The sequence below is a fragment of the Myotis yumanensis genome, unplaced genomic scaffold, assembly GCF_028538775.1.
Source record: "Myotis yumanensis isolate MYYU_CA2020_CCGP unplaced genomic scaffold, mMyoYum1.0.hap1 SCAF_11, whole genome shotgun sequence".
NCBI classification, from domain to species: domain Eukaryota; kingdom Metazoa; phylum Chordata; class Mammalia; order Chiroptera; family Vespertilionidae; genus Myotis; species Myotis yumanensis.
Window position 1 is genome coordinate 54,216,089 of NW_027223762.1, and position 23,210 is coordinate 54,239,298.

General features: G+C 42.4%; 1 protein-coding gene across 1 annotated transcript in view; it reads left to right on the plus strand.

The window, feature by feature from the left end:
- Window positions 1-23,210, plus strand: part of RMND5A (required for meiotic nuclear division 5 homolog A) — a 66,656-nt gene that overhangs the window by 27,216 nt on the left and 16,230 nt on the right. Inside the window, exons 3-4 of the mRNA XM_070429654.1 lie at window positions 7,671-7,805; window positions 9,284-9,384. Of these exons, the coding sequence (XP_070285755.1) occupies window positions 7,671-7,805; window positions 9,284-9,384 (236 nt within the window). The remainder of the gene's footprint in view (window positions 1-7,670; window positions 7,806-9,283; window positions 9,385-23,210) is intronic.

Consider the following 23,210-nt stretch of genomic DNA (forward strand, 5'->3'; position numbering starts at 1 on the left):
GACCCTAGTTAACAGAGCCTTCCTTTAAACCTGGCTTGTTTGGGCAAAAGAGATTTCCCTTTGTAGCAACCAAGAGTCCTGACTCCACTAGTATTGGGCTTCAGTGTCTGTGAAACAATATTGGTTTTGCCTTTTTCAGTCTGAAGAGCATTCTCAAAAGAGAAGATGAGTTCTGCTTTCTCTGCTGTCTGTCACACTACATCATTAGCTCTAAGCTATGGGCCTGTATTATTCTTACTACTACTGCTCTGAGCAGAATGAAACGACATTAGTTGACAATGGTAATTATTTGTTGAATTATCTAGTCCAGTCCTCAGAGGAAAGCCTGGACCTTTGCAATCAGATCTTATGTTAGGATGCAGGATCCGAGAATCCTGCTAGACCTGGACGTGGTACAGACCCATTTTTGCCTGAGGCTATAAAATGGAATGGCTGGTGTGGTTTAGTATCCAAGTCAGGTTGGGTTGAGAGGGGAAAAGGACCTTCTACCTATTAAGCTGTGTCAACTAATCCAGTCTGTAATTGTATTCAAGTGATTTTAATAGATTAATGAATTTATTATTAATGCCTTTGTTAATATGCTTTTGCATTTTTGTTTTTATTTATGTTTTTTTAAAATGAAGATTCTTTTAAATGTAGAATAGACGATTTGGTGGCAAGACCTGCCTCTCAGATTCAGCTACTGTAATTGGAGGCTTACAGTGGGATAGGTCCTGGTAGAGTTTCATGTTTCTTATTTAATTTAGTGATTACCAAGGCTTTGTAAGGGAGGGATTATTGTCTGCAGATATAGATGTGAAAACTAAGACTGATTCACTAGCCTGCCTGAGATCACAGAACTAAAAAGCAAATGGAAGAACTGGGATGAAAACCCAGATTTTAAGACTTTGAGCTTTTCTCAATTTGAATTTCTTGAGGGAATTAATCCCCGGTGAGCTGAATTTCTCTCCTATGCATCTAAATGGTAAGAGGTATGTGCCATTTTTGGGAGAATTAGTAAAATAGTCACTCAGATTTCTGTAGTTTGCTCAGATAGAAGCAGCTCACCAGAACGGAAAGGTATCCTATATAATAAAAGTGTAATATGCAAATCAACTGAATGATGGAACGACTGGTCAGTGTGCTCCCACAGAGGGAGCGCTGCTCAGCCAGAAGCCAGGCTCACGGCTGGCAAGTGCAGTGGCAGTGACAGGAGCCTCTCCCGCTTCTGCGGCAATGCTAAGGATATGCGACTCAGTCAGACATCCCCTGTGAGGGCTCCTGGATTGTGAGAGGGCACAGGCTGGGCTAAGGGACACCACCCCCCGCGCCCCGCCCCCCCCCCCCCCCCCCACTCCTCCACCTCCCCCCCCTCCACCATCCCCTCCCCGAGTGCATGAATTTTGTGCACTGGGCCTCCAGTGTAAAATAAAATGCAAAATAATTGTGAGAAGATAGGATGCAAGTGTGACAGATGGTTACATTATGAAGGATTTTAAGGATCTTAAAGCCCAGCAGAGTAGTTTGTTATATCTCTGACCATGCCCCATTACTCCTCCTTGTTTACAAAGTAAAAACTTACCAGTTTGGTTTTATCTCCCCTCCCCACCTCCTTTTCTTGATCTGGCAAAACCTGCTTTTAACTTTGAAAACCAAAATAGAGATATGAATATAATACAATGGAGGAATGGAATGTCTAAAAAGGTAGCATCTACATCTAAAATGTATCTATAAATGCTGATCATGATACACTACTAAATATATTTTCTAGTGCATAGTTTGCAAAGCACTGCTGTTTGGTCTATGCCTAAATATGGATTATTTCATCATAAGGCATGTGCCTCATCATCAGCTTTACTGGGCTTGCTAACTTTTTGAATCAATTGGCAATTTTGCCCTTATGTATGAGTTTCTGTTTCTTAGATTCTCAGGTACACTTGGTTTTATCAGCTTTTTAAAAATTTTAAGTTAATCACATGGATATTAAATGGTATCTAGTATTAATTTGTTTCCATCATCTTTTTCAAAAAATATACTTTTATTGATTTGAGAGAGAGAGAAAGGGAGAGGCATATAGAGACAGAAACACTGATGAGAGAGAAACACCTCAATTGTGCCTCCTGCATGACCCATTCTGGGGATCAAGCCCATAACCCACTTGTGTGCCCTGACCGGGAATTGAACTGGTAACCTGTTCATGGGTCGATGCTCAACCAATGAATCAAGCTGCTGAACTCCTTCATCATCTTTTGAGCATCTTTTTCTATATTTGATTGTTAGAATTTACTCCTTTGGTGAGTTTCTTGCTTATTTTCTGCCCATTTTTTTAACATTAGGTTATTGGTCTTTAATTTTTATTGGTAGGAATTTATAATGAAAAAAACAACTTTTGGAGACTAATCTTTTTTTAAAAATATATTTTATTGATTTTTACAGAGAGGAAGGGAGAGGGATAGAGAGTTAGAAACATCGATCAGCTGCCTCCTGCACACCCCACACTGGGGATGTTGCCCGCAACCAAGGTACATGCCCTTGACTAGAATCAAACCTGGGACCTTTCAGTCCGCAGGCTGACGCTCTATCCACTGAGCCAAACCAGTCAGGGCAGAGACTAATCTTTTGTAGGTTATATGCGAAGTAGATGTTATTTCAAACTGAGTGGAACTAGAATACAGATCTTTTTATTCTGTTAATTATTCTGTGCGATATTACCTCTCACTCCTAAACCAGAATAACCGGATGCCTAGAAGGGAAATTGATTCCTGGTAGGTGCAACAGTAGCCCAACAAGTTTTCTTCAAAAGTAGATGGGGCAGTTTAAAAAAATTACAGTATTAAAGAATTGGCACTTATGATTAAAGCAAATACTGGCCTGGCCGGTCGACCTATAAACCCGGAGATCGCGGTTCAATTCCTGGTCAGGACACATGCCCAGGTTGCAGGCTCGATCCCCAGTGTGTAGTGTGCAGGAGGCCGATCAATGATTCTCTCTCATCATTGATGTTTCTATCTCTTTCCCTTCCTCTCTGAAATCAATAAAAATATATATTTTTAAAAACCACAAAAACAAACAAAAAAACCCCCCAAATACTAGATTTTGTCCTATACTGTTATCATTGTGCTCAATGATTATAATTTCATACAGTGTATTTCAGAAATGGATTAGTTTGGGATAGTGAACAAAAAAGCCAGTCATTAAAGTCTACCCAGTTTGTAAGCCTGCTCATGTTATAACTAAAGCAACAGGATGGTCTGTTTAGGCAGTTTCATAAATTTACCCCTCCTCTGCTTCAGCTTCCAGATTTTAAAACTTTTAATTCATCAAAAATGTGAATGACTTGCCCTTGCTGGGGGCTAGTTGGTTGGAGCATAGTCTTGTGCACTGAAAGGTTGCGGGTCGGGATGTGTACAGGAGGCAACTGATGGATGTTTCTCTCCTATGGATGTCTTTCTCTCTCGTCTCTCTCTCTCTCTCTCTCTCTCTCTCTCTCTCTCTCTCTCTCTCTCTCTCCTTCCCTCTCTCCCTTCCTCTCACCCCCTCCTTCCTTTCTCTCTCTCTAAAAAAAAAAAAAAAAATCAATAAAAATACATCCTTGGTGAGGATTAAAAAAGAAGTGACTGATGGTAGAAGCACATGAAATGACTTATGAACTAGTGTTTCTCTTTCCAAGCCATAACATCTCCAGGCAGACACCCTTGAATGTGTGTTTTGCTTTTGATTCTTCTTTGTATCTTGACTTCACATTTAAGAACATCTTTCCAAGTTTTCTTTTCTTAAAAGGAAAAACTATAGTAAAAGAGAAGTGCTAATAATAGATATTTCTCTTCATTAGCTACTTCTTGGCTGGTTTGCAGTGCTGCTTATTTTCTGGGCAGCCTTGCAAACCAGTTTGGTCTCCTAGCAACAGAACCGGGAACTGATCCTAGCTCTGATGCAATAGTAAGAACGTGCAGTTATAACAAAAGGAGTTCTGACACTGTATTGCATTTCTTCAACCTTCTTTTTATAATTTTAACTTTAAATTTGACTATAGGTGAACAGAAAGTAATTTATGAAAAAAATTTACTTTTCTACCTCAGTGGCTTTAACCTGAATATCAGAATGATGGAAGTTCAGTAATTTTCATCAAATGCATTGCTTATTTACATTTTAGTTGTGTTTCCCAAGACTAGGAGGTAAGTTACATTATTTGAATGTAGTAGGGATATCCTGTACAATTTTTCTTACCTGTATAGTAGTGACAGTGGTACAGAAAGTTACCATTGGAAATAAAGGTACATGAAAAGCATGATTGTGGGGATTTCTGTAATACTCTCAACAATAAATATTTTTTAAAACATTTAAAACATCATCGTAAAACTGTTTCAATTTGTTGAAATGTTAGACTCTTATATTTTAGAGTTTCCTAGATGATCAAAATATCCTTGTGATATGTAAAGGAAAGATTTGAAGGAATTCTTCTGCTTGATCTGAGCAGTTTGATCTGGTGGTAGTTATTAAATTCTGACTTATAATTCATACTGCCAAATAAAACATTGATCAGTTGCTTCCCATAAGTGCCCTGACCAGAGATTGAACTCAAAACCTTTTGGTGTACAGGGTGATGCTCCAACTAACTGAGCCACCGGCCAGGGCAAAGTTGTTTTCTTTCTTTCCTGCAGAACAGACACCTGATAAATTGGTTGGGAGTTGATGGGATTGGAGAATAATCATTAAATGAACAAGTATAAATCTCAACGTTGTATTTGTATTGAATGAGGCTGATAGATCTGTGAGGACTCTTGTAATTAGTCTCAATGATACTTGCTCAAGGGTGTACTTAGACATTTAGAGAGTTATTGGCAGATTCCTGAGTTTATAATACATTGTCATCTTCAGATCCCCTTTCCTTTAGTCATTTGAATAAAGGACTTCTGACCTATAGAACTGTGAGATAATAAAATTGTGTTGTTGCCTGGCTGGTGTGGCTCAGTGGATTGAGTGTCATTATTCCCGGTCAGGGCACATGCCCGGGTTGCGGGTTCAGTCCTCAGTAGGGGGTGTGCAAGAGGCAGCTGATTGATGTGTCTCATTGATATTTCTATCTCTCTCCCTCTCTCCCTTCCTCTCTACCTAAAAATCAATAAAAACATTTTTTAAAAATAAAATAAAGTGTGGTTTTAAGTTGCAATAGAAAACTAATATACCTGCAGACTGCCTTGAGCTAGAGGTGAGAGAAAATGGAGGGAGGGGGGAAAAGCATGTGATTCCCCCTATTCTCTGAATGGTAGGAAAGCCCATTCCTATTCCTTATGGCAGAACTAAAGGGCTTCTCATTCCAGGTGCCCATTTCTGGGTTTTGGCTGCATTGCATCCAGGCTGAGAGATACTGGGGAGAGAAAACTGGTAAACTCATCACCACTGTGACCTTCTTCCTCAGTCTACTTACTCCTCACTTTTCAGTGTCCCCAAATAGCTGCTCCATTTACTGTGTCCTGATTTTATAACTGCATTCAGTGGTAAAGACAAGGTGGAGTGTGTTTACTTAATTTTACCCAGAACTGGGTTAATTTGTTAATTATGAAAAGAATTTTGTTCTTTGTGTGGAGCATGGTAGTTTTTATTGGCAATCTACTAATACTTTTGTGCACATGTTTTTAGATTTTTCCCCCTAAATATTTGAAGGTACAGTATTCTTTATTTTTTTATTAGTTCTCACCTGAGGATATTTTTTCCATTGACTTTTAGAGAGAGTGGAAGGGAGGGAGGAAGGGGGAAAGAAAGAGAGAGGTGAAAGAGACACATCCATCATTTGCCTCCTCCGCGTGCGTCGACCAAGGCCGGGGATTAAACGTGCAACCTGAGATTGGACCTGTAGCCCTTCAGTTCATGGGCCGATGCACTAACCACTAAGAACACTGGCCAGGGCAGGTATTCTTTTTTTTTAAAACAATGTGGTTGCCCAGCTAGTGTGGTTCAGTGGCTGAGCATCAACCTATGAACCAAAAGATCACAGTTCAATTCCTGGTTAGGGCACATACCCAGGTAGTGGGCTCTGTCCTCAGTAGGGGGTGTGCAGGAGGCAGCGATTCTCTCTCCCTCTCCCTTCCTCTCTGAAATCAATTACAAAAAAAAAAAATTTAAATGGGGTCACAACTTTGTAGAAGTTTTTAATTTTTTTTGCCTAAGGTATTAGGGACATTTTTCCATGTTAATAGATACACAGTAATGAGCCTCACCTTTTAATTGTGAATGGTAATACTAGAATAGTAGCAACTACCATTTTATTTAACCAGTAAGGGAGTGTTTTAACTTGCTAGGGCTGCTATACAAACAAGGTGGCATAAACATGTTTGTTTCCCCACAATTCTGGAGAGTGGAAGTTCAGGATCAAGATGTTAGCAGGGTTGCTTTTCTGAGGCCTCTCTCCTTGGCTTATCGATAGCCATCTTCTTGCTGCATCTTCACGTGGTTCTTAGTCAGCTTGTGTTCCTATTACACAATACCACAGACTGGGTAGTTTAAACAACAAAAATTTATTTCCTCACAATTCTGGAGACCGGGAAGTCCAAGATCAAGGTCCTAGCCAATTCATGTCCTATTGAGGATGGGCAACTCCTTTCTGACATGCTGATGACTGCCTTCTCGCTGTATCATATGATGGGGAGGGGTGGGGAGAAGGAGGCAAGGGAGGGAAGGAGGAAGGGAGGGAGGTGGAGAGAGAGAGAGAACATAAACATTGTACTCTGGTGTTTCTTCCTTATCTTCTAAGAGTAGGTCCCTACCCTTACGACTTCATTTAACCTTTATCACCTCCTCACAAATAGTCATGCAGTTAGGCCTCCAGTGCGGGAATTTGGGGAGCAGGGTGCAGATATTCAGTCCATTGCACATGGTCTTCCCTCTGTACCTGTCTGTGTCCTAATTTCCTCTTTTTACAAGGATACCAGTGTTAATGGATTAGCACTGACCCTAAAATCTCATTTTAACTTATGATCTATACTGGGATTTAGGGTTTCATTAACATAGGAATTTTGAGAGGATGCAATTCAGCCCAAATGGGGAGGTAGTGTTGATTTTTTCTACTTAAGGTAAGGAAGCTGAGGCTCAAAGGCCTTATAATTTGGTCAAGATCACACAGCTAGTAGGAGATAGAGCCAGGATTCAAACCCAGGTAGATTGGCCCCAGAGCCTGCTCTCTTAACCACCTGGCCATACTCCCACCGTGGATCCACCTCCGACCTTGGCACTGCAGTTGTTGGGATGTGTCATGGATTATTTAACTGATTCTGTGTTGAGCATATGGATTTTTGCTTTTTTTCCTATTAGACAATGTTGTGTTGAAAATGCTTGTACAGGTACAACTCTGAAAATAATTGCTGTGTATAGTGTCAAAAAATCAATTTATTCACATAAATCATTATTAAATTTATATATTTTTGCAGGATGCTCTCTAAAATATCACCTGTTTACTCTTCCAACAATAATCAAAGAGAGTGACAAGTTTTAAAAGGAGCAGGTGGAAAAACTACTCCCTGTCATAGGCTACAGATGAATTTGAATTGGGTATTTGTTTAGGGGTATCTCAGAGTGAAATGAAGGCCATTCTTTCTTTTAGATGGGTTGAAAATGATATACAGTGATGCATCCTAATCAATTCATGAGTTATTTATTTATTTATTTATTTATTTATCCTTCCTTCCCACCCCCAGAATTTTGACTCTGACATTAGCAGTGTGGGAATCGATGGCTGCTGGCAGGCAGACAGCCAACGGCTTCTCAATGAGGTGATGGTGGAGCACTTCTTTCGACAAGGAATGCTGGATGTAGCTGAGGAGCTCTGCCAGGTAATAGTGTGCAAACTGCAAGAAGATGAAAAAGAACAGCCTTCGAGCTCCAGAGTCTTCTAGCTATAGTTAGATTTTTAATATTTTAATTATCAGGGCTGACCTAATTTTACTAGGAAATCTTTTTTTAATTGGTGAAAATTATAACCCTAGAACTTCTTAATTGGAGTATTTCCTTATTCCTGCCCCAAAACGTTGGTCCCAGCTCCTCAGTGAAGGGGTTTGAAGTGATACTACTTTCTTCATTTCCTCTTTTGATAGGGAAGGTTAGTATAGAAAAGGACAGAGATTTATGGTTCCTTGTCTCTTCAGGTCCAGCTGGTATAATTTTGCTTATCAAATGAATTTCAAGCTAAAATTTATTTCAGATGAGTATTACTTTTTTTTTCTTTCTATTAGACATAAGTGTAAGGATTTCAGAACAGTTACCAAATACCACTTAATCATCATGGTAGCAGCTGCCACACATCTGAGTCTTTACCACAAGTCAAGTCCTGCCTTTAATTCTCACTGCAATCCTGGGAGATGGAAATTATTTCTCCCGGAATCTGAGGTCTGGAACAGTAAATTTCCCAAGGCTGTACGGGTTCTAAGTAAAGGAACTGGGTAGGATTCAGTACCAGATTTATGTGTATTCAAATTCTATCCTTGGCTACCATGTGCTATTTTTTAAGGACTATAAGAATTAAATAATTTAAAGCTAGTCTGTAAACAAAAGCATTAAGCCTTTTTCTTTTGCATGGCAACCCAAATTTATTGAACTACTGGTGCTAAGTTATACAAAATTGCACCACTTTAATTAAAGCTTTAGTTTACATTTGGCCACCTCTAAATAGTTGTAACATGAGGTTGGTCAATAAGCCTTTTCTGTTTTAACAGATAAACTATAACTTGTGTCTTTCTCTGTACCTCATGGGAATTGTGTATGTGTCCGTATAAAGTTTCTAAATTGTGTTATTTAGTATTAAGTTCATTTACAAATAACAAAGACCCCAAATACTAATGGCTTAAACAAAAATGAAGTTTCTTTTTCTTGAACAGAAATAGGAGGTAGTAAGGCATCAACAGCATATACAATGTAGCTGTGCCCATGAGTCTCTTCGGGACCTAGGCTCTTTGTAGCTCTCCTATTGCTAGGGCGCCCCTGTCCCCATGGTCCAGGATACCAGTGAAAGCTCTATAATACTTTTTGGTATTCCAGGAAGGGGCAAAGAGTTCATGCATATGTTTCATTGGCCAGAACTTACATCTTGTAGTCATACCCAGCTTTATTCCATATGACTATATGCCCAGCTTAAATTCACTACTTTGGAAAAGGAGAAAGAATGATACTAGGGCTCAACCATCAGTCTCTGCCATAGAAATACATGTTAAAAAGAAATATCTTTAAGGTTTGTCCCATATTAAATTTAAAATATGCTTTTACTATATCTCTTTATCCTGATTAGTGCTAATAACAGTTCTTTTTGTTTTCACAGGAATCTGGTCTTTCTGTAGACCCCAGTCAGAAAGAACCATTTGTGGAGTTAAATCGAATATTAGAAGCATTAAAAGTCAGAGTTCTGCGACCTGCTCTGGAGTAAGTTACTGAGTTTGTTTTATTTTGAATACTTGGAGAGAACTCTGTAAGAAAATGTAATTAGAAAACACATTAAAGATTTTGAGATATATATCTCACCTGGGATAGACTTCAGAGAAATCAAGGAGAATTATTTTATTTCTTTTAGCTAAGTGAATGTGGGGGATGTGTAATACGAGAAATGGTTAGAGCTTAATTCACTTATCAGTTGATCTGAATTCCCTTGAGAGAAGGGTTTCTTGTATCCAGGCTATACCACCACTTTAGACTAGCTTCATAACTGAAGTACTATTGTTCAGGCAGGCAGAGCTTGATATTTGAACTACTATAATGTGCTGAGTTCTATGCTAGTATTCTAAAAAACAACATAATTGGAACTAAGTGGTATGTATGATGGAGTTCTAATTGCCACTGTAAAATTTAATTATTTACTGTGCACTTGTCATTGCTGTGAATTATCTGAATTACTGAGTAAGCTGTGATAAATATCATCCTAGAGCAGAGCCAGCAAATATTTTTGTAAAAGTCTAGGTAGTAAATATTTTAGACTTTGCAAGCCACATAAGACTCTAGCGCACATATTCTTGTCTTATTTTATAACCCTTTAAAAATGTAAAAAACCATCTTGGTCATCTGCCACACAAAATGAGCAGCAAGCCATATTTGTCCCTTGCCTGTAGTTTGTGACCCCTGTTCTAGAATTTTTTAAATGTGAGGATTACTGGGTTATTTATTAGGAAGGAAGAAAGGAGGGGGAGGAAGGGAGGGAGAAGAGATACAGATAGGAGAAAGAAAAGGAGGAGAGAGGAAAACTTACTAAAGGAATAGATGGATGATAGAAACAGTGATTTTTTTTTTTTTTTTTTTTTTTTTTTTTTTTTACTTTTTTAAAAATATGTTTTTATTGATTTCAGAGAGGAAGGGAGAGGGAGATAGAGATAGAAACATCAATGGTAAGAGAATCCCCCTACTAGGGATCAAGCTGGCAACCCAGACACATGCCCTGACCGGGGAATCAAACTGGTGACCTCTTGGTTCCTGGGTCAATGCTCAAACACTGAGCAACAACGGCCAGGCTAATTCCATTTACTTTTAAGAATTAAAGTTGAATTAGAAATTGTAACGGCTCCAGAACTAAAATTCCTTATTCCGTTAAGTTGAAACGTGTTGAAAGCATCAAAAAGGTCAGAGAGAAAGAGGGTCAGTGGGGGTAAAAGAGTAAAACCCTGTAAACAGGCACACATACAAACTGAAAGCAGGTCCTTCGATCTCTGTAAGTCTTCAATCTCTCTATGAGAATTAACATGTGTTCACTTGCCAACTCTTTTGTTCTTTAGAAAAATGGCTTTTAACTGCCATTATAATTATTTTGGCAATTCATATTTTGCCTGTTTTTTTTCTTTTTTGAGAAGTCAATAGTGAAGAAGGAATTTAACTTTAGAAAGTATCAGTTATACACACCTATTGTAGAAGTATAAGAAAATATGGATAAATAAGAAAAAAAACCTCCCTTTAACTGAATATGATGGTTGCACAATTCTGTAAGCTTATTTAAAATCATTGAATTGTACATTTTAAATGTGTGCATCTTAGGATATGTAAATTAAAACTTTATAAAGTTTTCAAAATCCCTTTAAATCATTCATGCAAATGCACATATACACCATAGGACTATCCTCTAACATTGCTTTGTAATTGCCATTTTTCGCCCCGGTTAACCACATATCATGACCATTTTTCTAGACTAATTCCTGTTTTTCTATAATATCATTTTAAATGGTAGCATAGTTTTTTATTTTTATATTATATTTTTTAATCCTGACCTGAGGATGTGTTTATTGGTTTCAGAGAAAGAGGAAGGGAGAGAGAGAAACATGGATAGGCTGCCTCCCATACATGCCCAACCAGGGATCTAACCTGAAACCTAGGTATGTGCCCTGACTGGGAATCAAATCTGCAACCTTTTCGTTGTAGGAGATGATGCTCCAACAAACTGAGCAACCCAGCCAGCACCTATATTGTAATTTGTTTAACCAACTCATTCCTGGAACACTTTGCAGCTAGATTTTGGTGCAAATTTCCTTAGGTTAAGTTATTAGTGAAGAATTAATTCTGGATCAAAGGTATGCTCATTTTAAGATTTTTCTTACTTACAAATTGCCCTCTAGAAAAACTGTACCAATTTGTACTCTTACAAGCTATCATTCTGTCCCTGCTTCTTTCCCATCAAAATTAGTATTAGCATTTTATAAAATATCTACCATTTTGGCAGCTAAAAATCGAATCTTATTAATTTATTTTTTTTTTATATTTAAATAATTTTTATTTCTTAAAGTATTACAAAGAGTATTACATATGTCTCCTTTTTTCCCCCCCTTGACATTCCCCCGGCCCCTACCCCCCGCCCCCCCCCGCCCCGTGTCTTGTGTCCATTGGTTAATCTTATATGCATGCATATAAGTCCTTCAGTTGGTCTCTTAATCCCCCCCCCCCAACCCTCCCCAGGCTTCCCACTGTAGTTTAACATTCTGTTCAATGTTGCTCTGCTTCTGTATCTACCCCTGTTCATCAGTCCATACTGGTCCCCTTTATTTGTCCCAACCTCACTGGAGTAGTCTCAACCTCACCAGGGCCGTCTGAGCCTCACCAGGGCCGTTTCAACCTCACCGGGGCCGTCCCTACCTCACGGGGGCCGTTTCAACCTCACCGGGGTTGTCCCTACCACACCGGGGCTGTTTCAACCTGACCGGGGTTGTCCCTACCACACCGGGGCCGTTTCGACCTGACCAGGGTCGTCCCTACCTCACAGGGGCCGTTTCAACCTCACCGGGGTCGTCCCTACCTCACGGGGGCCGTTTCAACCTCACCGGGGTTGTCCCTACCACACCGGGGCTGTTTCAACCTGACTGGGGTTGTCCCTACCACACCGGGGCCGTTTCGACCTGACCGGGGTCGTCCCTACCTCACGGGGGCCGTTTCAACCTCACCGGGGTCGTCCCTACCTCACGGGGGCCGTTTCAACCTCACCGGGGTTGTCCCTGCCACACCGGGGCTGTTTCAACCTGACCGGGGTTGTCCCTACCACACCGGGGCCGTTTCGACCTGACTGGGGTCGTCCCGACCTCACGGGGGCCGTTTCAACCTGACCGGGGTTGTCCCTACCACACCGGGGCCGTTTCGACCTGACCAGGGTCATCCCTACCTCACGGGGGCCGTTTCAACCTGACTGGGGTTGTCCCTACCACACCGGGGCCGTTTCGACCTGACTGGGGTCGTCCCTACCTCACGGGGGCCGTTTCAACCTGACCGGGGTCGTCCCTACCACACCGGGGCCGTTTCGACCTGACCAGGGTCGTCCCTACCTCACGGGGGCCGTTTCAACCTCACCGGGGTCGTCCCTACCTCACGGGGGCCGTTTCAACCTCACCGGGGTTGTCCCTACCACACCGGGGCTGTTTCAACCTGACTGGGGTTGTCCCTACCACACCGGGGCCGTTTCGACCTGACCGGGGTCGTCCCTACCTCACGGGGGCCGTTTCAACCTCACCGGGGTCGTCCCGACCTCACGGGGGCCGTTTGAACCTGACCGGGGTTGTCCCTACCACACCGGGGCCGTTTCGACCTGACCAGGGTCGTCCCTACCTCACGGGGGCCGTTTCAACCTCACCGGGGTTGTCCCTACCACACTGGGGCTGTTTCAACCTGACCGGGGTTGTCCCTACCACACCGGGGCCGTTTCGACCTGACCAGGGTCGTCCCTACCTCACGGGGGCCATTTCAACCTCACCGGGGTCGTCCCTACCACACCGGGGCCGTTTCGACCTGACCAGGGTCGTCCCTACCTCACGGGGGCCGTTTCGACCTCACCGGTGTCGTCCCTACCTCACAGGGGCCGTTTCAACCTCACCGGGGCCGTTTCAATCTCACCGGGGTCGTCCCTACCTCTCGGGGGCCGTTTCAACCTGACCGGGGTTGTCCCTACCACACCGGGGCCGTTTCGACCTGACCGGGGTCGTCCCTACCACACCGGGATTGTTTCAACCTCACCGGGGCCATCCCGACCTCACCGGGGCCATCCCAGCCTTACCGGGGAAACAGGAAGTTTTGCCCTCTGTCCCCTGCCGGCGGCTCCCCACCAGACAAAATCTCCAGTCGTTCCTGGTGGTTGAACATCCAGCACTCCTGCCCTCCACCAAGTGCACAGACTGCCTGTCTGCTGTCCCCCAGCGTCCCACAAGAGACTGGGACCAGTGGGCATGTTTGTGCGCTTGCTGGTACAGCAGTTCCACAGTGCCGGCCGAGTCAGGCCCAGCCTTGGCCGGCCCCGGAGCCGACTCTGCCCCCCGATTGTGTCCCTCCCAGATGCAAGGAGCTGAAATCTGCAGCCTGCTGGGATGGGCTCTGTACTTGGTGCCTCTGCACATCCTACTCAGTCTCAATGCGCTTCTTTCTATGCGAGGAGTTGAAATCTGCAGTTTGTTGGGTTGGGCTCTGTACTTGGTGTCACATCCTACTCAGTCTCAATGTTCTTTCTCTCCTTCCAGTTGTAGAGCTTCCACTGGGCCAGCTTTCCCATGGTTCTGTATGATAGGTGTTTGTCTGATATTTGGTAGTTTCGATGTTGTTGTGTGAGGTAGCACGCACAGGTCTCTTCCTTATGCCGCCATCCTGGTTCTCCTGGGTCTGCTTCTTGAGTGTGTTTCCCATGGCTGCGAGCAGTTGAAGTCTGCAATTTGTTGGGATAGGCTGCAAAAGCGCAGGTGGGTCTTTTTGTGCACCTGGCACAGCTTGGATGGGGATGTAAATTGATTAGGGCTGAGACTCAGGGAGTTGCCATGGCGGAGCAAATAGCACTGACTGAGTGTCCGCGGCCCCTTGAATCTCTGCCAGGGCTTTGTGTCCCCCAGTGCCGGCGAGCAGCTGTGCAACAGAGTCTCCCTCGCTTTCTGATGGCTGCAAGGCCGTGCTGCCTCTCCCCGTAGGGTCTGGTGCCTCATGATCCCGCCTGAACCAGCTCAGTGGATTTGAAAGTTTGCAGAAGCAAAGGCGTTTCTACTTGTGAGTCTGGCACAGCCCAGATGGGAATGTAAATTGCGTAGGGCGGGGTCACAGGGAGTCGCCGGGGCGGAGACTCAGAGGCCCCTTGCCTATCCAGGACTCCAGGACTTTGTGTCCCCCAGTGCGGCGAGCAGCCGAACGCCAGAGCCTCCCTCGCTTCGGACCGCTGGAAGGCCGTGCCGTCTCTCGCCTTGGGGCCTGGGGCCTCAGAGACCCGCCCGAACCAGCTCAGTGGATTTGAGAGTTTGTAAAAGCACAGTCATTCCCTCTTGTGCCTCTGGCACAGCCCTGAGGGTAGGGCGGGATCACAGGGAGTCGCCAGCGTGGAGGAAATAGCGATGGCAGCGTCTCCGCGCCCCTCGCCTCCCCAGGACACCAGGACTTCTTGTCCCTCAGTGCCGAGCAGCCGCGTGTCAGAGCTTCCCTCGCTCTCCGACCACTGCAAGGCCGTGGCCGCCTCTCCCTGTGGGATCTGGGGCCTCAGAGACCCGCCCCGAGCAAGCCCAGAGGATTCGAGGGTTCGTAAAAAACCGAGAATCCATTTGCAGCCCGCGTGGCGTGTGACTGCGTACCTCTGGTTTTGGTGCCTCCGTAGCTCCCACTCAGTCTCACTGCGCTTCTTTCTTTTCCTCCAGTTGTAGATCTCCCACTGGGCCAACTTCCCCATGGTTCTGAGTGGCGGTTGTTTACTTCATAGTTGATAGTTTCAATGATGCTGTGAGAGAGCAGCACACACAGGTCCGCTCCCTACGCCGCCATCTTCCTTTCTCCAACAGTGATTGTTGTGAGATCATAGCTGTAGGATCCTGGTATTTTAAAGTTGGCAGTATTTGAGATCACTGTTACCAGAAAAATAATTGGAGGATTCTTATTGGTTTTATAAAATGCACATTTTTCTTCTACTGACCTACTTAATTTTTATACCATAATTTCCTGTTTCTGATCATTTGTCAGTTCTCAGAAATTTTTGTAGAGTTCTAAAACCAGCCCAGATGGATAGATAGAGATAGATAGGTTTCTGTGTAAATTGATAAATTCTAAATTCCTGTATAAATTATAAATATGAAGTAGGTATGGACTATAGTTTACAAGATAGATATAACCTAAACAGTACCATTGTGCTTGATGGATATAGCACCTTTATAATTCTTTTGATTTTTTCTTAAAAGCAGATTTTAGATTGTGACACACCTGGATATGGAGTTAAAGGTTGTTATGTAATAAATGCTTCTCATGATATTTCCTTAATACTCTCCTGTAAGAGATTTACTTTAGCATGTTAGAGGCTCCATCAGCAATCCTAAAAAAACTCATTTAATTTTGTAAAACACAATGTTTCCCATGCATGTTTGACCAAAGAATCCTTGTTCACCCCACACCCACCTATTAAACCCACAAAATTGGAGTTCTGTGGAACATGTTTGGGAAATGGTAGTTTAATAGAAATCTATTACAACAACTCAAACTTCTCCAAGTTTTACCTATTACTGGTAAATGTAAGCAGATATTAATCAGCATTGTTTATGGGCAAGGTATAGAAAATTCATTTTGCTTGTAGCAAAAGTTGAAAAATGTAGGACATCAGTTTGGGGATCTCTGGTTCAGATACAAGGGGAAAATACCTTTCAGTTGTGTGGCATCTTCTGTTTGTACATTGTGGGAGAAAGCATGTACAACCACCCATGAGGGGAAGAGGAAGGTGAGAGGTTACAGTTCACCTCCAGGCAACCTAGGCAGTTGAACAGGCCAACCCCTAACCGCCCCCCCCGCACCCCCCCCCAAAAAAAATTTAATACGGACAGAGGCCATGGAAGGACTAGATGAGAAGGACGTCTGGAGAGTGTTAGCTAGTAATTGCAAATAATATGAGTCGATGGAAAAAAGGCAGAAAAGAATGTGATATGGGGGAGAGAAGTGGCAGAAGAACAGCTTATCGCACTTACAGATCTATTTAGGACCCTGCCTACTTTTTGTTCTTGTCCTTATATTTCTGAGTTTGTGTACAGATTTTTATCTTTATCCAGGTTACTGTATCTTTTTTTAAAGTTCTCTGGGCACCCAGCATAGTGCTTATTTTCATAGAAGGCATTCAAATAAGTGCTGGAATAGTTTGAAGGAGAACTTGGAACAAACAGGACCTCCTCCTTCATATGGTAGATAAAAGCAAAACCAAAAATAACTACATGTGCTCTTCGACTTTCACTGGGGTTACGTCCCAGTAAACCCATCATAAGTTGAAAAGATTGTAAGTTGAAAATGCATTTAATACTCCTAACCTGACAAACATCATAGCTTAGCCTGACGTACCTTAAGTGTGCTACGAACACTTACATTAGCCTACAGTTGGGTGAAGTCATCTCGTTGCCACTGCCCAGCATCACGAGAGAGTATCACATGTGGCTAATCTGGAAAAGATCAAAATTCAAAAATCTAAGTACAGCTTCTACTGAATGTGTATTGCTTTTGTACCATCGTCAAGTTAAAAAGAAATCAGTAGTCAGTCCATTATAAGTCAGAGACCATCTGTGATGTCAACCAGAAGATAACAGTAATTTAATACAAAGAGACGGAGAAATAATAGAAAAACAGAAACTATCCTTGTAGCTGGTGTCAGCATTTTTGAAAGAAAGTGCTTGTCTTTAGGGGAAGCCGGTTGGCTGCCTTTCTAAAGGTGTTTCACAGTAATGTTACATTGGTGGACTTCCACAGTCTAGGATCTGACTTTCAACCTTGCAGATTTGGAAACCTGTTTTTTTTCAATATCCATAGCATGCCCGGGGCCTCCTAGCCCTTTAAAATTTGCAGTTCTTTTTGCAGTGCCTCCATAAAATGACATGAGGGAACAGAAAATAACTGAATGGTTATGAGAGAGGAGGGGGAGGGAGAAGAGGGAGAAGTTCCAGAATTTTCACAGAAGAAGGGAGAAAAAGTATTTTATTAGTTACACCATAGAAAGGTTTTATATTAGACAGGCCATGAACAATATGTGGCTCTTTCTCCACCAGACTTAGCGTATGGGCACAGTGATTTAACATGTATCCCTCTACGCATCTCTTCTGCCTTTTCAGAATTAAGAACCCCAACAAAACAACAACAAAAACAAAAATTCAAACTCTGGGGGGGAAATCCCACTTATTCAAATCTTCATTCCTTTTCTCCAATGGTATATCTATGAGGAGTCTTCTGTGGTTCTTCTGTGTGGCTATTTAAAAAGCCTGAGTCAGCAAGACTGCACCTAGGGGAAACAAAACTAAAACAGAAAACAAGACAGCAGAAGCTGCTTAATCATTACCACTCTGGTTTCCATGGATAGTTTCCATGTACATGAAGTCCCAAGACAGTAGGTAGTCCTCAGGAGCACGAGCAGACATAGCCATCTCTTACCTGAATACATTCTCACCAAGGAATTGAGTGGGCAAGCCAGGACTGTAGAGAAATTGAGAGTCTTCATAAAAAGGAAGAGAGTCCTGGCCAGTATGGCTTGGTTTGTTGGGCATCCTCCCATGTACTGAAAGGTTGCTGTGCACTGAGAGATTGCTATTCTATTCTCATACCTAGATGGAGGGCTTGATCCCCAGTAGGGGGCACGCAGGAGTCAGCCCATTGATGTTTCTCTCCCATCAATGTTTCTCTCTCTCCCTCTGATACTCCTCCCCCACTCCCCCTCAAATCACTAAAAACATATTTTTTAAAGGAGGAGTTCAACTAGGCCAGGAGGGGGAAACTAAGATTCTGGAGTTTGTGCTTGTAAAATGCAGACCTATTATTAACTTGGTTTATAAAATCTCTTGGTTTTTTTTTTTTGTTTTTTTTTTATATATTTTATTGATTTTTTACAGAGAGGAAGGGAGAGAGATAGATAGTTAAAAACATCAATGGGAGAGAAACATCGACCAGCTGCCTCCTGCACATCTCCCACGGGGGATGTGCCCGCAACCCAGATACATGCCCTTGACCGGAATCGAACCCGGGACCTTTCAGTCCACAGGCCGACGCTCTATCCACTGAGCCAAACCGGTTTTGGCAAATCTCTTGGTTTTGTGGTAGGGAACTAGCAATAATAAGGCAATGTTATATTATGTACTTCATTAAAAACCACCAGTCTGTATAGAACTGTGCTGTTCAATATGGTGGCCCCTGCCACATCTCACTATTGGGCACACATACTAAACTGCATTTCTGAGAAACTTATGTAAAGTTGGAAGTGTGTGTATTGTGTTTTTAAGTAGATTCAAATGTTTAATTCTATAGGCTGTATGGTTTTTTAAATACCATGTTAAGAAGGACAAAGATGCCCTAGCTGGTTTGGCTCAGTGGATAGAGCGTCGGCCTGCGGAGTGAAGGGTCCCAGGTTCGATTCTGGTCAAGGGCATGTACCTTGGTTGCGGGCACATCCCCATTGGGAGGTGTGCAGGAGGCAGCTGATTGGTGTTTCTCTCTCATCGATGTTTCTAACTCTCTACCCCTTTCCTTTCCTCTCTGTAAAAAAATCAATAAAACACATATTTTTTTTAAAAAAAAAAGGACAAAGATTCACACCAGTTCTGAGATGAGGAAAATGTTAGTAGTTCCAACAATGAACTCAACCCATATCTGAGAAATTATCATTTGAAAATATCTCAGAAATAACATGTTAGCTATCCATTTCAGTCTCTATTTCAAAGTTTATATGGTTCTTAACTTTTGGCTGAACTTTGATTTTTGTCATTTTTGCCACTCTGAATTTTTAAACACTTGATTCAGTCACCAATAATGCTCAGCCAAGTCCACACCTATGGAGTAAATAAATGTCAGCCATTCCCAGTATTCATGAGCCTTGAAAAATGCTATGACGGTTGTAGTGGAGTGTGCTGTGGGAATTGGCAAGAGGCATTTTTATTTTAATATTACCAGAAATAGACATCAGTGCAGATTGGCAAAATTGTGAGAGGAATGAGATAAACATACTAATTCTATCAGTTAGTTTCCTGGGGGAGAACGTGAACTATGAAGGTAAAATCTTGTTTTAATTATTTTTGGAATAATATGGAAATTCTAAAAATGGAGCTAACAATGTGCCAAGTCTTTTCAGATGCCTGATAAGTAGGATAATTAATGCTCCATGTTTCTGTGGGATAATTGGGCTGATAACTAAGTGTTATTGTTTGGGGTCTTTTTGTGGAAGAGGCAGAGGGTCTGCAGGATGCAGGGCAGTGACCAGAGATGACGTGGCCTTGCGCTGTGACTAGATGTCACCTTTTGTCCACAGTATTTCTCCAAACAACCTGGTTCCAAAGCTGACAGTGCTCCCCTCGCCTGCACTGGAGATTGGAGACCAGAATGTCTTTTTAAGAATCACAGGAAAGTTGTAATGTAACCGGATGCTTATTAGCTTGCTGAATGTGGTACAGTGGTGGTTGGTTTTTAAAAATTAAAAATCAAAAGTTTTGCCCTAACCGGTTTGGCTCAGTGGATAGAGCGTCGGCCTATGGACTGAAGGGTTCCAGGTTCAATTCCGGTCAAGGGCATGTACCTTGGTTGCAGGCACATCCCCAGTGGGGGGGGGGGGGGGGGGGGGTGTGCAGGAGGCAGCTGATCGATGTTTCTCTCTCATCGATGTTTCTTACTCTCCCTCTCCCTTCCTCTCTGTAAAAAATCAATAAAATATATTTTAAAAATAATAAAAAAAGTTTTTGCTAGAAATGCCATTATCCAGGGTATAGCACCCCATATCCTAATGCCTCTCTCTAACTAGGCTTTCTCTTTCTGGTTTTATGTCTTCTTCTGCTTTGTAGACACGGGGCTAAGTTTTTAGTGCTGATTATAGTCTTGTGCTTTGTAGTTTCATGTGTTTTGTAGGTTTTAGATTTGGTTGCTGTCAAGTTAATTAAGGCCGTGACTGTCTTCTACCCCTATTCCTGCTCCTTGAATTGAATGCCTAGGTATTCAGTGTGAATTGCTAGCTAAGAAAACGTAAAACATGTTTGAAGGGGTTAATGGATACATGTATATTGTCATATTCCTACCCAGTTGCTTCTATAAAAATCAAAGCGGCACCAAGTGTTACATAGCAATGCCCAAGTAACTCTTTTGAATATAATTTTAACCCTTTGCACTCCGAACCATTCTGGACATTGGCTACCAGCTACTCGACGCTACTTTGTGGCGGAAACGTGCATTTACAGACCCTCGTATTATTTAGTATAATTTTGGAACCAAGTAACGTATTATAATGATATTGGACTTATATGAATTGGGTGACATCGAGGAATGTATATTTGCAAAAAACCAATATTTTATTGTTTATAATTTTGTACAGTATGATAAGTTTTGTAACACTCCCCAATATGCATTGCAGGCTGATTAGTGCATGTTTGACAGTAATAAGTGGTTTGACGCCTGCCACCAGGTGTTTTCCTGTTAGAACACACAAGGCAGTTCCGTTTTCTTTGTCCCACATCGGGAATATGTAGTTTATTGTTTAATCCGACACAAAACCCGCTGACATTTCTTGTATATATCTTAGTAATTTTACGATATTTTGATTTAATTTCTTGTGCCATTTCAAGATAAAACTTCAGGGAAACATGCATGTCTCAAAAAGTTGCGTTGAAATAACTCAATTCCCCGTAATCACTAATAAACTGCAATGTCCCCTTAGAGGGGACATCCGAGTGATATGCTAGAATTCCGATGTCCCCTGAGAGGGGACAGCGGAGTGCAAAGGGTTAAATACAATTTTCTTAATGAAAATATGACTTTGAAGAATGGTAACATTTCATCCATTCAGTAAACACATACTAAGCAGCTTTTTATTGAACGCCTATTTGTGTCAGTCTCTGTGCACAGTACTTTAACTAGTCCCCTCCTTAATGCCCACAACCCTTTGAAATGTCCCATTTTATAATAAGGAAACAGGTTTTTAGAGAATTAAGTAACAGATTGCCTAAATTCACACAGCAGAGCCAGATTTAAGTCCACACATAGTTGACTCTCCCAACCTGTGCTCCTTGTCTGAATACCCCATTCAAAGTAGGGGGGTGCCAAAATGAGCAAGACACAGCCCCAGCTTAAGAGACCAGAAACTATTCTACCAAATAGATTGTGGAATGAGCCATGTGAGAGGTTCAAATAAAGAACATCTAAGCCAAGCGGATGAAGAGATTACAGTAAATCCTCAACTTTTCAGACCTCAATTTAACAGACTTCAGATTTAATGGACAAAATTTTCTGTCAGTATGTCATATGTGAAAATTAACACCCTGTTAATTCTAAAATGCTTTTAACCAAGATTTGCTTATAATTAAATTAACAGGTTTTGTTGTTGTTATTAGTTCACTGTTAGTTTTTAAGAAATTTTAACTAGTAGTCCATATGTTGGAAAAAAAAGTTGTAGTAATTTCACTGACTTAAATAAATATTGCACATCTATAATTATAGTCTACATATTTAAATCCAAGAGTCACCGCTCGTAAACAGTGTTTGGCGAATGACTAGCACTTGATCACCCGCATCTCGCTTGCTAATTGGTTTTGTTGTCATCTGGGGTGACTGCAGCAGCAGTTTGAATGGCTAGCTGGTGTTCCCACGTGTGCTGAGCATGCCCCAGCCGTGTGCGTCTGTTTCCTCGAGGTGACCGCTGAATGCACGCATTTACTAGACCTGTTCAGTATAAGTTTAAAATTACAGTAATACATATAGAAAACTTTTCTGTGAAATTAAACCTTTCATACATACTTAATTTTAATTACTCAAATAAGTCTATGTAAGTAAAAACAGGCAAACTCACTAATTTGTCAATTTTTTAACATATGCATTCAGAAAACGTACTTTATTATATAACAGACTTTGAGCTTTGACAGACACCCCCCTCGCCCGAATTAGTCTATTATATCGAGGTTTTACTGTATTAGGAAAATTGTAGACAATATGGTAATTGAGCCTGAGCCTTGAATTTTTCATCCCTATTCTCAACTCTTCAATTTGTGTTTGTACTTTTGCAAAAAATTAACTAGCACTTATGTTGGGACAATGGTCGGCAAACACATTAGTCAACAGAGCCAAATACCAACAGTACAACGATTGAAATTTCTTTTGAGAGCCAAATTTTTTAAACTTAAACTATATAGGTAGGTACATTGTTTTTAACTTAACTAGAGGCCCGGTGCACAAAAATTTGTGCACTTGCTGGGGGGGGGGGTCCCTCAGCCCGGCCTGTGCCCTCTTGCAGTCTGGGACCCCTCGGGGGATGACCATCTGCTGGTTTAGGCCTGCTCCTCAGGGGATTGGGCCTAAGCTGGCAATCAAACATCCCTCTGGCAGCCCGGCAGCCCTTGGGGGATGTCCACTTGCCAGCGGGAAGCAGACCTAAGCTGCAGTCGGACATCCTTAGCTTTGCTGAGGAGGCAGGAGAAGCTCCCACCACCACCGCTTTACTGGTACCATCAGCCTGGCTTGTGGCTGAGCAGAGCTCCTCCATGTGGGAGCTCACTGACCACCAGAGGGCAGCTCCTGCATTGAGCATCTGCCCCCTGTTGGTCAGTGTGTGTCATAGTGACCAGTCATTCCCAGTCTTTCTGCTGTTAGGGTCAGTTTGCATATTACCCTTTTACTATATAGGATAGAGGCCTGGTGCACGGGTGGGGGCTGGCTGGTTTGCCCTGAAGGGTATCCCGGATCAGGGTGGGGGTCCCACTGGGGTGCCTGGCCAGCCTGGATGAGGGGCTGATGGCTATTTTCAGGCTGCCCGCACCCCCTTTAGGGTGGGGGTCCCCACTGGGGTGCCTGGC